The 15,952-nt window shown below is 37.4% G+C and overlaps 1 protein-coding gene and 1 pseudogene across 1 annotated transcript; both read left to right on the forward strand.

Moving 5' to 3' along the window:
* Positions 1 to 830: 830 nt before the first annotated feature.
* On the forward strand, positions 831 to 8,969 carry LOC109002518 (annotated as a pseudogene).
* Positions 8,970 to 11,767: 2,798 nt separating this feature from the next.
* Positions 11,768 to 15,125, forward strand: LOC109002516 (polygalacturonase QRT3). Its single transcript, XM_018980301.2, has 3 exons — positions 11,768 to 12,140; positions 12,298 to 12,525; positions 13,943 to 15,125. The coding sequence occupies exons 1-3, from the start codon at positions 11,970 to 11,972 to the stop codon at positions 14,993 to 14,995; spliced, it is 1,452 nt and encodes a 483-aa protein (XP_018835846.1). The 5' UTR covers positions 11,768 to 11,969; the 3' UTR covers positions 14,996 to 15,125.
* The last annotated feature ends 827 nt before the right edge of the window (positions 15,126 to 15,952 follow it).

Consider the following 15,952-nt stretch of genomic DNA (forward strand, 5'->3'; position numbering starts at 1 on the left):
GATTAATTATCCTCTCACATTCGATATATTCCAAGATTTGATTCTCCTCTCAATCACGAAGCTAACAACAGTGAAACAACATGTGTACCTATGTTGTTGCCGTCCTATTACCATACTTTCTACTCCTCTTGATTTGCAGTTATACATTAAAAAAAGGAAGATGAAAGGGAAAAAGAGTTGGCATAAATGGGTTTTCCTCCTCAGAGCACCCTATTACTCTGCACCATAACCTTCTTCACTGGCCAAAATCTTAGCTTTTCATTCAGTGCATCCCCTCAATGCCATAGAAACCATTGTAAATTGCACAGACAAAAGAATGCTTCATTATGAGATATGTCCACCAAACGCCCATTTTTTTATGAGTACCAAGGACCAATTATCATATCATCACCTACCAACTAAACCCATGATTTGGGATGCCTACAATGAGGTACACGGAGCCCCTATACATTATATTTCCCTAAAGTGTAACGCTTGTCTTTTTTTGTAAAAAAAAAATACCTTATATTTCCCTAATGTCAAACTTCTTAGGATCCCAAAAGTAAGAAGTTAGTAACTGCTCACTTTCTGACAGAGAAAAGAAGAAATGATTCAAATGCTTGAGGCAACTCCCATTTCTCACTCTTCATTATAGAAACATGGATACATTAAATAGAAAAGAAAAAAGGAACAAATGCTGGTGTTGTGTGTGTGATCTTATATTATGAATAAAGATCCCACCATCCTCCTATGAAATCGTATTAGGCTTCTCTTTCCATGTTCCCTAAGAACCAAGTCTCGTCCTATCAAATCCTATCACAAACCCGTCTTCAACGAAGGAGAGAAAGACCATGGAAGCAACAATGGCAAGAAGAGCTCTACTACTCTCCATGAGCATGACATTGGCTAGTTTCTTTCTAATTCATGTTTATGGAGAGCATTCTGCGGTGGGTCAAATTCCTGGCAGTCGTTATCATGACCAAATGCGTAAAATGCAAGCCTTCAGGGTCTCCTCTGCCCGGCATGATTCGGTTTCTCTTCCACTATCCCTCTCTCCTTCTCTTAGCTCTACTGGCCAACCACCGGTACTAAAACTTTTGTTTTGATTTACTTCTTAGAAACTTTTGTTCATTTCTTTATTATTGTTCATTTCTTAGAAAATATAAAAAATTCGACACTGCAATATATTCCTGGTCATCTCTCTTCAAACATGTTACTGATGATCATGATGATGGTTGATGTAGGAGGCTGCACCAAGTCCACACGTCTATCATGTGACGTCATATGGTGCAGACCCAACAGGAAGAGAAGACAGCACAGAGGCACTCCTCAGAGCAATATCAGATGCAGCTAGAGGTCCAAGCACAGGGTCATTACTGGAGGGAATCCAGAATCTTGGGGGTGCACAGATTAATCTTGAAGGTGGAAATTATGTGATTAGCCAACCACTACGATTGCCGGCCACCGGTGTGGGGAATCTCATGGTATGCTCACAAAGATGTTTGAGTTAATTTGTCTTTTAACTTTTAAGTGTTGTTTTCTTATGTGGAAAGGATCATCTTAGAAATGTGTCAGTGCCACATGGCACAGTGTCGCAAGCCAATGCTTCAAGACCAAATATCGAGTGTATGCCGTCCTCGCGCGTTCTTTTTATTTAAAAAAAGATTAGTGTCTGAACATTACTCGGAATAATTTTGACTTTCGAAAAATGAATGAATTCTCTTTATGTTCTAAGCACAGCCATGACAGGTTTGAATTGAGCACACGCATTCTGGGCACGTAGCTATATGCTTTGAGGAAGCAAATTCAACTTTTGGCAGCCTTTCGAAAATACTTTCCTTTAATCTAAAGGAGAATATCGTTCCATGGTTTGTTGTGAAAGCAAAAGGACCAAAGGCCTACCTTTAAAAATGTTAAAGCTAAAAGTATCCATGTTAGATCTTATACGTGTTAAAAGTTTGTAGTCTTGAAGACCAAGATGCACCAATTTCTCGTGATATGCAAAAAATCTTATAAGTTGTTGGAGTCTGGCACCTAGAAACTCTTCAGCTCTGCATAAAGTTTATAAGGGAACGTTTGAATAGTGAGGTGATATTAGATATTCAGTAAAATAATAATAAAAAAGTAATAATAAAATATTGAATAAAAGTAAATAATAGTAAAAAGTAAATGAAAAGTAATTATAAAATAATGAATAGTAGTACTACCCAAACGGAGACTTTATCTTCTCTATCACACTTGTTGAAATGTTGTAATTTAAGTGGCGTAATTCTCTTCTGCAGTTTTTGATGCAGGTGTAAATTTTGGTGTATTTGATAAGGAAAATGCTACTCATCCCGCACTAAGGTCCCGTTCGGCCATCCCGCTTGACGTGGCAATTAAAATATAAAAATCAAAGCGCCCAAATTAATAAGGGGCAGAGAAGAACGCAGCGGAGACCAGCCGGCAACACGAGCATCCCCGCGAGCTTCCTTCGTGAGCAGAGAACCCAGACCCCGTTCAAACCCAGACCCCGCGAGCAGAGAACCCGTTCCGACCCAGAGAGCGCGAGCAGAGAACCCGTTCCGACCTCATCTCCCTTACCTCCATCTCATCACCGACCTCCATTTGAGTTTTTTTTTTTCCTCACCCAGACCCCGCGCAGCGCTCTCTGCGTCGTCTCCCACCCGTCTATCCCGTTCGACGCAGCCATCTCCCCCAACCCCACAAGTTCGAGCACCACCACTCTCTGCCATCTCTCCGTCGTCGGACCCAAGGTCTGTTGTATTTGTTTCCCTTTCTCAGTTTCCTGCAATTGATGTCCGAAGGCTTATTATTATTATTTTCGGTTTGGGTTTGTCTGGAATTCGTATTTTCTGCAGAGCTATGTTGTTATTATCTCAATGTATTGTACTAAGGAAGGGAAATAAAATAGAAAGATGAAGAAATTTGTGAAACAAGAAATTGCACTTTACATGTTTGTGCAAATGCTTGTGAAAACCGAATATCAAAATGGGTTGGGTAAATTAATTGCGGGGGCTGCTACTATATTTGTTATATATATATATATATATATATATATATATATGCATGTTTGGAGATGTGGAAGTAGTGTTGATGATTTACATTTGAAAATGCTACTGTGATGGCGCCTGCTGTGATAATACACCCAAAAATGAAATTGTTTGAGAATAAGCTAGGCAGGCGTCTAGAGATTAATTTTAGCTAAGCTTGAGTACTTAGTATAAGTAATTAAACCATTACTAATTCGTATAATTAATAAGAATCAATAGTACGTAATTGCACCATGAATTTGTCTTTCTTTCATCAAGCTGGTTTCAACATTTTGATGGAATCATGGAAGTAATTTAATTAAAACAGTTCTAATAGATAGTGTAGCAATTAAGCAATACAACTATACAAGAGATACTAATATATATTTTGCCAGAGAACAAAATCTGGACTTAGTAGTAGTGGCATGTATATAATTTGAGCTGTCACTCTTAACGCTTTTCATCTTCAGTCATGTGATTTTCATTCAACTCCATGTATATTTGCTCTCACGGTCATGCATTATGAAATATGATATTTGTTAATTTATTAGTTGATGTTAATTTATAAGCTAGATGTGTTGTCTACCATTTTTTCAATTAATGAAGAAAAGCATATCTGAACCCAAGCTATGTTGCCTCTTCCTGCACGAGACTAGATATTCTACAATGTCGGAAGCACGTAGTAGCACTAGCAATATCTCACGCTCAAAGAACACTTGTCAAAATGAATACCCAATATGCTTTTGTGATATTAAAGCATGCAGACGAACTGCGCATACAGAGGATAATGACGGGCGTCGATTTTTCACGTGTCAAAACTTTCAGGTATCTCAAATCTAAATTTTGTTTGCTATAAAGTGAATGGTAATCCTTGTTTCCTAATGTGTTGGCTGATTTTGCAGGCTGGGCATTCTTGCAGATATTTTTGTTGGTATGACCCAGAAATACCACCATATGGCGAGAAGAAAATCAACCGTTTGAAAACCGAAATTGAAAAAATACAATTAGCAATGGATGTCCAAACAACTCGACGTCGACTAGAAATAGAGATTGAGATGCGCAAGAGAAATGTTGAGAGAGTCATTGTAATTCTAGTAATTTCAATGTCATGGATACTTTGTTTAGGCTTATTTTTTGGAGGAAATTCTAAGACAATATGTAATGTTTGAATATGTAATCTTTGAAGTTAATTTCAATGTCATGGGTACTTTGTGTAGGCTTATTTTAAAGGAAATGCTAAGACAATATGTAATCTTTGAAGTTAATTTCAATGTTATGAGTACCTTGTTTAGGCTTGTTTTGAAGCAATTTCAATGTCATGAGTATGATGAAAATTGCATCAAGCAACTATTATAAAAATGACGATTACAAAAACAGATTCAATACAATCCCAATATTACATAAACATGATCTAAACACGTCAATACAAAAATATGTTCAATAATATCCCAATATTACAATATAAAATCCCAAGTACAAATTTGTCTCTTGGCAACTACCAATCAAAAATAACTGAAGTCTTGATGAAAAGCTTCCGTAATGTTGTCCTATAAAGGCATAAAAAATATTGTCAGTAGCAATACAATTCAGTAAAAAAATTATCAAAATATTTTATTTTTACATTACCTGTGAGTGATGAGCAGTTGAAGGAGTTGAAAAAAATTCCGGCGCATGTGTCCAAACTTGACTTTGTTCATCCTAGTGTTGAAAGTATAAATTAAAAATAAATTAAAAAAATAACTACAAAAATATTCAAGACCAAGTGAATTGTAAATTTAGTATACAAAATTAATAAAAATGAACCTCAACTTGGTTGTTGTGCAATCGCCTTTTCGTACTCGATTTCTTAATACTCTTCTCAGCGGGGTGCACTTTTCTCTTAGACGGTAGTCTTCCCTTACTCCGAACTACCAAAGGACTAAGAACTCTAGGGGTTGAAGCCTCCGTCGAAGGAGCTGTATCAACTGTGTTGCTAGTGTCATGATCAGCGATACCAGGGTACTGTGTCTTCAACTGTTCTATCTGACTAATCAATTTAACACAACTGCTCTCAGCCTTTGAAGCATTGGAACACAGTTCATAGAAACAATTTTGGATCCTATCGTACCTTCGTGCATCGTCGATGCTAGTAGTGTCATAACTGCTTTTCACGAAGGTGTATTTTCGCTTAATATCTTTTCTCCACCGATCCAAGATGTATTTTGATGGTATTGTATGTTGGCCCATTTGAGTTAATACACGGAGAGCGTGTCTACACAAAATACCCCTAAACTCAAATAACTTACAACTGCATTTCACATCAAGGGGATCTTGATCAACTTCCACATTAAATGTTACACGTTTTAATAAGTCATTAACAACTTGAATCTCATCCACAACAACGAACATATATCTACCATCCTCACACCCCATCTCCTTAGTAGTCAAATATAAAAATCCTCGCAATTCCTCTTGTACCACTTTGAATTTAGTAAGAGTATATGCACTTTGAAATTGCTTCTCAAGAGGATAGCGACTGATGTAAGGAATGTCCGTGTTAAAGGAATTAAAGTTAGCAATTGCTTCATTCTCTACCTTCCTCCTAAGGGCCGAATCATACTGGTCAACAAATTGCTTCAGAGTAGTTCTAGAGTGAACATAGTCGTCAAAAAATGCATTCATTCCTTCACTTCGCTGTGTGGTAGACATTCCTGCCCAGAATGTGTCTCTAACATAGGCCGGCACCCAATAATGTCGATCACTATACAATGATACTAACCATGCATTCTCATGCAAATCATATGTATCGAGCATACGGCACCAATGTTCATCAAACTCATGCTGACTGAAAGAGTCATATACGCATCTATGTATGGTACTCTTTATTTTCCCGTATCGACAATGTGAGCCAAATTTTTCAGGAAGTTTTTTCATTATATGCCACAAGCAGAATCGATACCTAGAAGTTGGAAACACCCTCGATATTGCAATTTTCATGGCCTTGTCTTGGTCTGTGATGATTGCGTTTGGCGGTTGGTTATTCATACACTGCAACCATGACTGAAACAACCACTCAAATGTATCTGCGTCCTCATTGGATATCAATCCGCAACCGAGTAGGATTGACTGTCCATGGTGGTTCACACCCACAAACGGTGCAAAAGGCATTTTATAAGCATTAGTGAGATATGTTGTATCAAATGTAATAACATCCCCGAATGATTCATACACAGCTCTACTCCGAGCGTCTGCCCAAAACACATTCTTCAACCGCATTTCATTGTCAACGTCAATCTTATAATAAAACTCCGGATTTCTTTTTTGCATATCTTCGAAATAGTTACATAGAGCTACACCACCTCCAACCCCGAGGCGAAGTCGTCGTGCTTTGTCAATGTAGTTTCGACACTCCTTCTCCCCGAATGCGCAATTCTCATAACCCCCCGCCTCAACAACCAAAGACTTAAAATTTTTGGACAACCTTATACCTGCCTCGTCATTTATTTCAAGCCTCTTGGCAACACGAGCATCAACCTTCTTAAAGCATCTAAAATGTCTTGCCTTCCCCGGACTACAGGCGTGGACGTGATCCAATATCACCTTAGATATAGTATATCCACCTCCAACATTTAATACCACATTAATTCTAGCCTTACATCCCATCTTTACAGTTTGTCTTGGTTTCATAACATTGGCAACCGTACTCTTCGATGTGCCTCCTCGCGCGCATGCCAAGCAAAACCATCTTACTGTCCCATCATCATCCTGTCTAATATTCCTTTTGGATACCCCAAACCCTTTCTTCTTACCATACTTCATATAATAAGCATACACTTCTTCTACAGATGAAAATTGCATTCCAACCGTAGGTTCTTCAATTGTTTCATCACTTCCAATCTCCTTATCAATTTCTACCTCATCACACTCATTATTTGACAATTCTATATCGGCATCCATTGCAACGTTCAAATTCTCTGCAAATATAAAACATGTGAAACAAGGATATTAAAATAAAGCATTTGGCATAAGTCTTGAAATTCATCACATCAGCTATTCTATGTACTGATCAGCTATTCTCCACAACTTATTAAACTTGAATAAAATAAAAATATTACATTCAGCCAAGTATCTATTGTATAATAAAATAGCATAGGGAGATCAAGACTTTTTCTTTTTCATTTTTAATCAAGTTGTGTTCATCATTGACCACAATCTGTGTAATGACAATCTGTGTAAATGCATTGATGCTGAACAGAACCACTACGGAGAATTAGTGAGATATATTGATTTTCGGTTTTCACAAGCATTTACACAAACATGTAAAGTGCAATTTCTTATTTCACAAATTTCTTCATCTTTCCATTTTATTTCCCTTCCTTAATACAATACATTGAGATAATATAATAACAACATAGCTTAGAACATACGAATCCCAAACAAACCACAAAAAAAAAAAAAAAAAAATCTAATAAACCTTCGGACATGTTGCAGTGGGAAACAACAATGCTGGGAACTCGGGAACTGCTGGGAAACAAATCCTTGGGTCCGACGACGGAGAGATGGCCGAGAGTGGTGGTGCTCGAACTCGTGGGGTTGGGGGTCTCTGCTCGCGAAGGAAGCTCTGCGCCCGCTGCGCGGGGTCTCTGCTCGCGAAGGAAGCTCTGCTCGCGTGATGAGATGGAGGTAAGGGAGATGAGGTCGGAACGGGTTCTCTGCTCGCGCTCTCTGGGTCGGAACGGGTTCTCTGCTGTGGAAGGGCTCGGGATGCTGTGGGGGGGGGGGGGGGGGGTTAGTCTGTCCGCGTGCGTTCTTCTCTGCCCCTTATTAATTTTATTGCTTTGCTTTTTATATTTTAATTGCCACGTCGAGCGGGATGGCCGAACGGGACCTTAGTGCGGGATGAGTAGCAGCGCCCATTTGATAAAACAGATACATGGAGGATCATTACGTGCCTCAGACGATTTTCCAACTGATGAGAATCTAATCGACCTTTCAGCTTCATCGACTAGTAATAATGAAGAAAACAAAGAGAGCTCCAAGGATGCAGAGCTATTGTCCTCATCATCACCTTACAATTACGAGTATATAACCATCAGAGACCTCATGTTGGATTCAAACTACAGGGGTGGAGGTATTGAGGTAATAAACTCACTCAGGACTAGCATAGACAATTGTTACATTACCCATTTCACAACCAATGGGATTTTAGTCCAAGGTGGCCATGAAACCTACATCAGGAGCTCCTTCCTTGGCTAGCACATCACTGCTGGAGGTGATCATGGTGAAAGGAACTTTTTAGGAACAACAATAAACCTAATGGGTAATGATAATGCTGTAACCGATGTGGTAATTTTTTCAACTACAATGGGAATAATGGTTTCTGGTCAAGCCAACATACTTATAGGTGTACATTGCTACAATAAGGCCACTGGCTTTGGTGGCACTGGGATTTATCTGAAATTGCCTGGTTTGACACAAACCCGAATCGTGAATTCCTACTTGGATTACACTGGTATAGTTGCAAAAGACCCTACACAGCTTCATATCTCTAATAGCTTTTTCCTTGGAAATGCATACATTTTCCTGAAATCAATAAAGGGTGTTGCACATGGGGTCAATATTGTTGACAACATGTTCTGTGGGTTCGATAAAGGTGTTGAAATTGTTCAACTGGATCAATCCAATGGACCTTTCAAAGATATCGATCAAGTTGTGATTGAGAGGAACAATGTGAGAGGGATGAACATAAAGTCCACAGTTGCAAGGGGATCTGTGAATGGGAAAGGAAACTTATGGATTGTCGATTTTAATAACGTTCTTCTATTTCCCAACCTTATTAGGAATGTGCAGTATTTGTTGAGTGCAACTGGCAGCCAGTTCCCCAACCATGCCTTGCGGAATGTATCTAATAACAGTGTAGAGATTCAGATAGATTTGGATGTTCCGACCACTGTATTCGTTATTGCAGATCAAGTGTAGCAAGTTAAGCTGACCTAAGTTTTAAGTTCAAGATGTTCTGGCTCCCCAACTGTGAGTAGGTCGGAAGGTCCATTTATTCATGGCAAACTTTTTTACTTTCTTATGATACAACAACTTCAAAATGACAACCAAATCTCTAGTGATGGTGTAAAAGTATGGTAGACAAGAGAAAATGATATTTTCTTCATGTTTGGCTTTAGGATATTTTCTTCCTCGTGTCAAGTTTCAGATTTTAAGTTGGAAGAAACTTGAAATTCCGGCCAAGACCAAGCTAAACAGGATATTTAGAAATGCCACACGAAATGAATTGTTTTAATGAACCAAGCTCTCTAATTTTGGGTTTGCCTTCAGATATTATGTAAAACCAAATAAATCATTTCATGCAACCCTATTCTTTTATAAAATTGTCAACGTCTTTGGTCCAAACATTCATGGAGTTCAATGCTGCAGTCTGCAGACACTCCACAGACAAATAAATTCAACAAATGTTAGTCCAGATCTAGAATGTAAAAATCACTCTTGTTGATATTTTAGACATTGAAAAACCTGGGATAGTTGGTAATATATTTGATGTGAACATGAGCCCCCCGTGGTGAATTAGACAAACAATTTTCAACCCTTTCAGGTAGAATAGGCATGGAGTAGGAGCAATGGCAAAAGTTCTAAGGGTTCAAAAAAAGTTAAACTAATCTTGGCTGGGGTTTAGTTGTTAGTCATAATCATGCTGTTAGAGTTGTTGAGCCTACTTAATCTGAAATCCAACCTAAAAGAAATGACAAAGTAATTCCTATTGATAACAGAATTCCCCTAGTCAAATTTATAATCCCCACCAAAAGCAAAGCAAAACTAGACTAAAAACCTCTAAAGCCTGGTTTAGTTTTATAAAGCGTTCAAACCATCTCATCCCATTTTGTCTCATCTCAATATCCAAATATCATTCAAATACAAACATTTTTCAATTTCAAATTTTTAATTTTTCTATTTTTTCATCAAATCATTATCTAATCATTACAATTTTTTCAAACTTTGAAACAAAACACAAAAAAAATAAGAAATGATATTTACAATTGTGAGTGTGCAAGCGCTGCACAATCCTTTTGAAAAAAAAAAGTAAATACAAGACCCATATAAAAAAAATAAAAATAAAAACTAGTTTTTTTAATAGTAGACCCCACTTTTTTTCAAAAGGATTATGCGACGATTGCGTAGTTCACGACTGTATCTAGCATTACTAAAAAACAATTCAACTTTTTCAAATGTCAAAATACAAATTATATTAAAAATTTATATTTTTTTAATTTTATAATTTTTTTTATTCAACTTTTTTTTCTCTTTTACCAAAATCTCATAAAAATCTTAATTCAAACAATTTCACAATTATTCATAAATTACTTTATTTCTATTTACAAATTATTTCAATACTATTAATAAATTATTTTATTACTATTCATAATTTTTTCATTTCACCTCATCTATATAACAGCGAGATCTAAGACTTAACGGGTAGGTTGATTATTTGAGGCCCAACCTTGTCTTTAGAACGAAGGTGAAGAGTGCTCAAGAAGAAGCTCCACTGGGCCTGAACTCCCTCCCAAACTTTTGTATGGCCTTTTATTTTTTAAGCAATGCCTTTCCAATGAATTTAAAAAAATAATATTTATATGTAAAATTTCGTGTATTTTTTTTTTAAAAAAAATAAATATAAAATTCATATAAAAAATTATTTTTTTAATTATAGGTCTTATTTTTTTAAAAAAAATATATGACGCTTGCACCATTCATAATTATATTTAATATTACCAACTAATTTAATTGTTAAAATCAGAAAGTCACAGTAGATATGACACATTGTTTGAGTTTTACTGATTTGTATATTTCCATTCTGTTAAAATTAAAAATTCACTCGTTTAGACCTTGCACAGTACAATCTTTGCAACCTATTACTCTCGACCTTCTAGTTGGGGTTCATCGACGTTCGATTTCAGTACAACAAACAATTCTCAACCCGGATCATCGGCTGGTACATGCCCATGTTTCAGTCGATTTCACACTTTTGTGTCTTGTTTCATCCCGTACTTGATCTCTTCCTATATCTTTGCACCATGAGAAATGCTGTTTTTCATTTTAAAACTTTTCATTCTTAGTCACATGACTTGTTGATATCATGTTACATTTTAATCATTGTTAATTAAGTGACTGACATATGAAACTATTTAAAATGTGTCACATCAATAAGTGTAATTAATATTGACATGATTTAACGTAAAATGTAACATTACTCTACAAAAAAAATAAGATAATTATTTTACAAGGTAAAGCTTAATTATTAGCCATTCCACTTAAATCCCAGTTCCTTGTACGTGTTTGCATTTTTTTTTTTTTTTTTTTCCTTTCATGATCCGCATTTTTTGCATGTCCAGTGTAGATTGGACATATATTTCCTACCGTGTCTTGCACACAAGAGAAAGAGAATGTACTTATAATTACTCTTGATTTCTGATTTCAACATAATCCATTCCTTTTCCGTGTACTATACAGTTAATAAATTCATTTAAAATCAACAGCGTTACATGATCCAAAATATCAAATTTTAAAATAATAGAAATTTCAGAGTTCAGATGTTATTTCTCACTGGTCCACATCAAACATGAATATGGGATGTGAGAATTGTTAATGCTTATGAATATTGATAGGGGGACCGAAAACCTTGCCCCCGATGTAACGACAAGTGTTTTTCTTTTCTTTTTTTAATGTTTGTGTGTGTTTTTTTTAAAATACTAAAAAAAATACACACAAATACTTTATAAAAAAAAGCTAATGCCAATTACCAATCTTAAGAGCACCTCGTGACCAAATCTATGTGCAAGAGAGAGAGAAGAAACAGTGTCCCGCTTCTTCTCCCCCCCGTCCCTCTCTGTCCTCCCACGTACAGGCGCACACTGAATCGATAGATCCAGTGTCAAACCAAACAAATAGGTAGCAGTGCTTAGATCAAAAGCAATGAAACCCTTGCCAATATTGAGTTTCCTATTAGTATTGTTGGTACAAGAAGCCTTGGGTTCCAGCATTGAGCAAGCACTGTCTCAGTTTAGAGAAAAAATCGACGGAAATTCAGTCTATTGTCTTACCGAACGAAAATTTTCATCTCCGGAGCCTTCAGCCAAGAAAAGGGTACGTTATTTTATGCACGGTCATTTATTTACTTTCTTCATCATTTGTTGCGAGTTTCTTTATTTGTTTTCCTTATAAATAATGTAGTGTTTATTAACTGGTTCTTCAACGTCTCTGTTTTTTACGAAATGTTTATGCTTTGAATGTACTGTGAAAGGATGGGAGAATTTTCTATCCAATTGGGTATGGAGCAGACCCAAGCGGGGAACAAGACAGCAGTGATGCCATACTGCAGGCCCTGGGAGATGCCGTCCAAATGCAAAGTGGGTTGGAGTTGCTGCCTGGCATTAGCGACTTCGGAGGTGTGACGATCCATTTGCAAGGTGGAGACTACAAAATCAGCAAACCGATAAGGTTCCCTTCATCTGGTGTTGGCAATGTCGTGGTCAGTCTCTCTCTCTCTCTCAAAATCTCAGCCTGCGATCGAGTGTGTTTTGTCGGGTGCGCATCAATTACTTTGGAACGATCTTTGAACGAAGAACATTCTAATAAAAAAATTATGGCTTTAGGTTCTGTTCTGGCTTTTTCCTTCTTTCTATAATACATACGTACGCGATGAGATGAGGTTGCAGTTACAATATCGGATTTTCGTTTTTGTTAAAATTAAGGAACTAATTATAGGAAGTAGGAAGGAGTTTACAAGTTTTCCTTAGAATCGAATCCACAGAAAGGATCAGTATTTAATAAAGAGAGAATTTCTTTTCTTTTTCATGATCTATGATCATTACCTGATCAAACATCATGATTCATCTCACTCACGAGTCACCGTCCAAATTGTTTTTGTTTTTTGTTTTCACTCTTTTTCTTTGTTTATGCGAAGCAATCAAAGAGGGTGCCGGAGTTTTTTAGGTGTCTGCCACGTTGCACTAATGTTTCAGCCTGTGTTCTGCCTTTCGTGCGTGAATGGTACTGCATTGAACAGCGGAACGGAACCGTTCTTTTCGCCATTAAAACCCACCTTTTTAGTATTAGATCCTCTTCCTTCGATACTTTAAAAAAAAATATGACCCTTTCCAACAATAATTTATGATCCAACGGCATCCCTCTTGAAAGTGAAATGATACTGTGTTACGCTGCAAATCTATTATCTCGTTAACTTTCTTCTGAAATTTGTTAAAAGCAGAAGTCGTCAAAAGTGTAGCCTCTCTTGCCGAAAATCATGTATAAAGACAGAAGTTAACTTTCGGAGGATGCTGTTGTTTTGGTTGTTATGGTGGCCGTGTTCTTCCGCCATAAACGTGGATTTAAATAAAATTAAGATTTTGTCCTTTAAAAAAAAAAAACTTTCGAAGGATTTAAGATATGAAGTGCATATTTTAGGTATCGATTCCAGGAAATATTTGGAGTGAAAAATAGTTTAATTTGTCATTTAATGTTCCCATTTTTTCCGGGTAAGTCGTTGGTTGCTCCTATTATCTTATCTTAGTCGCTTTTAGGATTTTATGGTTTGTGGAAAAATTAGGGGTAGGGCCTGTTTAGTACAATATTCTAGCTGGTAAACATTATGACTTGGAACTTAGTAGCACCTTAGAAATTCCTAGCTAAGGTATAATATATACTCAAGGTCAAGCCTTTAGAATCTGCACTAGTCTAGTGTTGAATTTCTTTTGGCTCGAGGGAGTACTAATTCAGACCATTATATTTATTTTAACATGTTTAGATGTACTTATGGTTTGGTTAACTCCACAATTTAGTTACTATCTCCCCGATCATTTTGGATCACTAGGAATCTATAACAAGAGACCTCCTTTTCACTCAAAACAATTGTATTCAAAGCAAGTAATATTGGCATGTTTAACTAGGTACGGGGAGGAACTTTGCGAGCATCGAATACATTTCCCGGTGATCGACATCTTATAGAACTGTGGTCAGAGAATTCTCCGCAATCCGACCAGCTGTGGCTCCAAAGTAATGCATTCTACTATGAGGACATCACCTTCCGGGACATCCTCTTTGATTCAAGCTACCGAGGAGGAGGGATTCTCATTGTTGATTCAGTCAGAATCCGGGTAAACAATTGCTTCTTTCTCCACTTCACAACACAGGGAATTATAGTTAAAAGGGGCCACGAGACCTTCATTTCAAGCTGCTTTCTTGGACAACATTCAACAGCCGGTGGGGATAAAGATGAGAGGCATTTCTCAGGCACTGCCATTGATCTTAGCAGCAATGACAATGCAGTCACGGATGCTGCAATTTTCTCTGCAGCAATCGGCATTGTATTGAGAGGTCAGGCAAACATTCTCACAGGAGTACATTGCTACAACAAGGCAACAAGGTTTGGTGGGATCGGAATATTGGTAAAACTGGCTGGATGCTCACAAACCAGGATAATTAACTGTTACTTGGATTACACTGCTATAGTCATGGAAGACCCTGTACAAGTTCATGTCAGTAATGGGTTTTTCCTAGGGGACGCTAATGTGGTCTTAAAATCGATTAAGGGTCAAGTCTCTGGGTTGAATATTGTGGATAACATGTTTAGTGGGCTGGCTGGGAATATGGTACCGATAGTTCAATTAGATGGGAAATTCAATTACATCGATCAAGTGGTAATTGACAGGAACAATGTGAATGGAATGAGGTTGAAATCAACTGTTGGAAAACTAACAGTGGCCGGAAATGGGACGAGATGGGAGGCTAATTTCTCGTCAGTCTTGGTATTTCCCCACCGGATTAATAATCTGCAGTACTCGCTGCACACTCGAGGAGAGCCTAAGTTTACAGCTCATGCAGTGACTGATGTGTCTAATAATGTGGTGGCTGTGGAGAGCGAGAAGGCCGTCAATGGGGTGGTCTCCGTAATTGTTGACCAGCATAGTGATACTGGAGAAAAACAAGTCTTCTGCATGTAAAGCTTATAGTTGTGCTACTTAATTATATATACAATAATGATATATACGCGCGCGCACACACGTATATATACATATAGAAATAAAGGATCAGATTGACAAGCCTATGATTTCTTCTGCTTTTAGTTTTTCTTCCCAATTTATTGCTGACTTTGGTGCATTGAGCATGTCTCCCTACCACGAAAGCCAGTGTTTTCAATGCTGTGGCTGTGGCTGTGGCTACTCTCTCTTTGGTTTTGTTCGCAGTCTAGCTTACGTATATAATAAGGTAATATTATTCACATGAAGAAATGGATATATAGTACGTCCTTAGATGGCCACCTATCCTAACAATCAAACCAATTTTAAGGCAAATATACAGGAGGCGGTACCCATCAAGGAATGGAGTCGTCGTTGCCATCAAGGAAACAACTTCTCTAGTTGAGTCCAGTTTTGCATAAGAATGCTCAGGATGACTAGGAGATGGTTTTGGTGCTCGAAAAGAAATGCTCAATAGCTCATTTCTATACGGTCGAGTGTAATTTAGGAGTTTTCTCCAAAGAGAAATGCTACTATGCTGTCTTGATGTTCAGATCACTCGTCCAAACCTGATTAATCCTAGAAGTTTCGACAATCCTAACTCGTTCTTTTCAATCTCCAAACAAAATTAAACCAAGGAAACCAAAGCTTTGGGAGTCAGAATTCGAAGATGTATGTGAAGGCATCTTTACCAACCAAGAAGGAAAGAGTTTCAATAGAGCCATCGATCCGGATATAGATCAGACCATTCTTAGCTTGTCTAAAATAAGCAGCCCTTGGATCCCTATCAACTTCCACAGTAATCTGCACAAATTAATTAATGACGCGTATAGATAAAAAATACATAAAAAAGGATGAAGTTGCAACGATCGAGAAATCATCTACAAGAACAAAATACATAGAAACCATAAAGCAAGTCTGCTCAATGGCTAGGCAACTAAG

The sequence above is a fragment of the Juglans regia genome, chromosome 3 (genome assembly GCF_001411555.2).
Source record: "Juglans regia cultivar Chandler chromosome 3, Walnut 2.0, whole genome shotgun sequence".
NCBI lineage: Eukaryota > Viridiplantae > Streptophyta > Magnoliopsida > Fagales > Juglandaceae > Juglans > Juglans regia.

Coding starts and splice junctions, on each gene's coding strand:
- LOC109002516 (XM_018980301.2), top strand. CDS start 11,970: ATGAAACCCTTGCCAATATTGAGTTTCCTATTAGTATTGTTGGTACAA. Junction 12,141..12,297: donor AGCCTTCAGCCAAGAAAAGG/GTACGTTATTTT, acceptor GTACTGTGAAAG/GATGGGAGAATTTTCTATCC. Junction 12,526..13,942: donor CTGGTGTTGGCAATGTCGTG/GTCAGTCTCTCT, acceptor ATGTTTAACTAG/GTACGGGGAGGAACTTTGCG.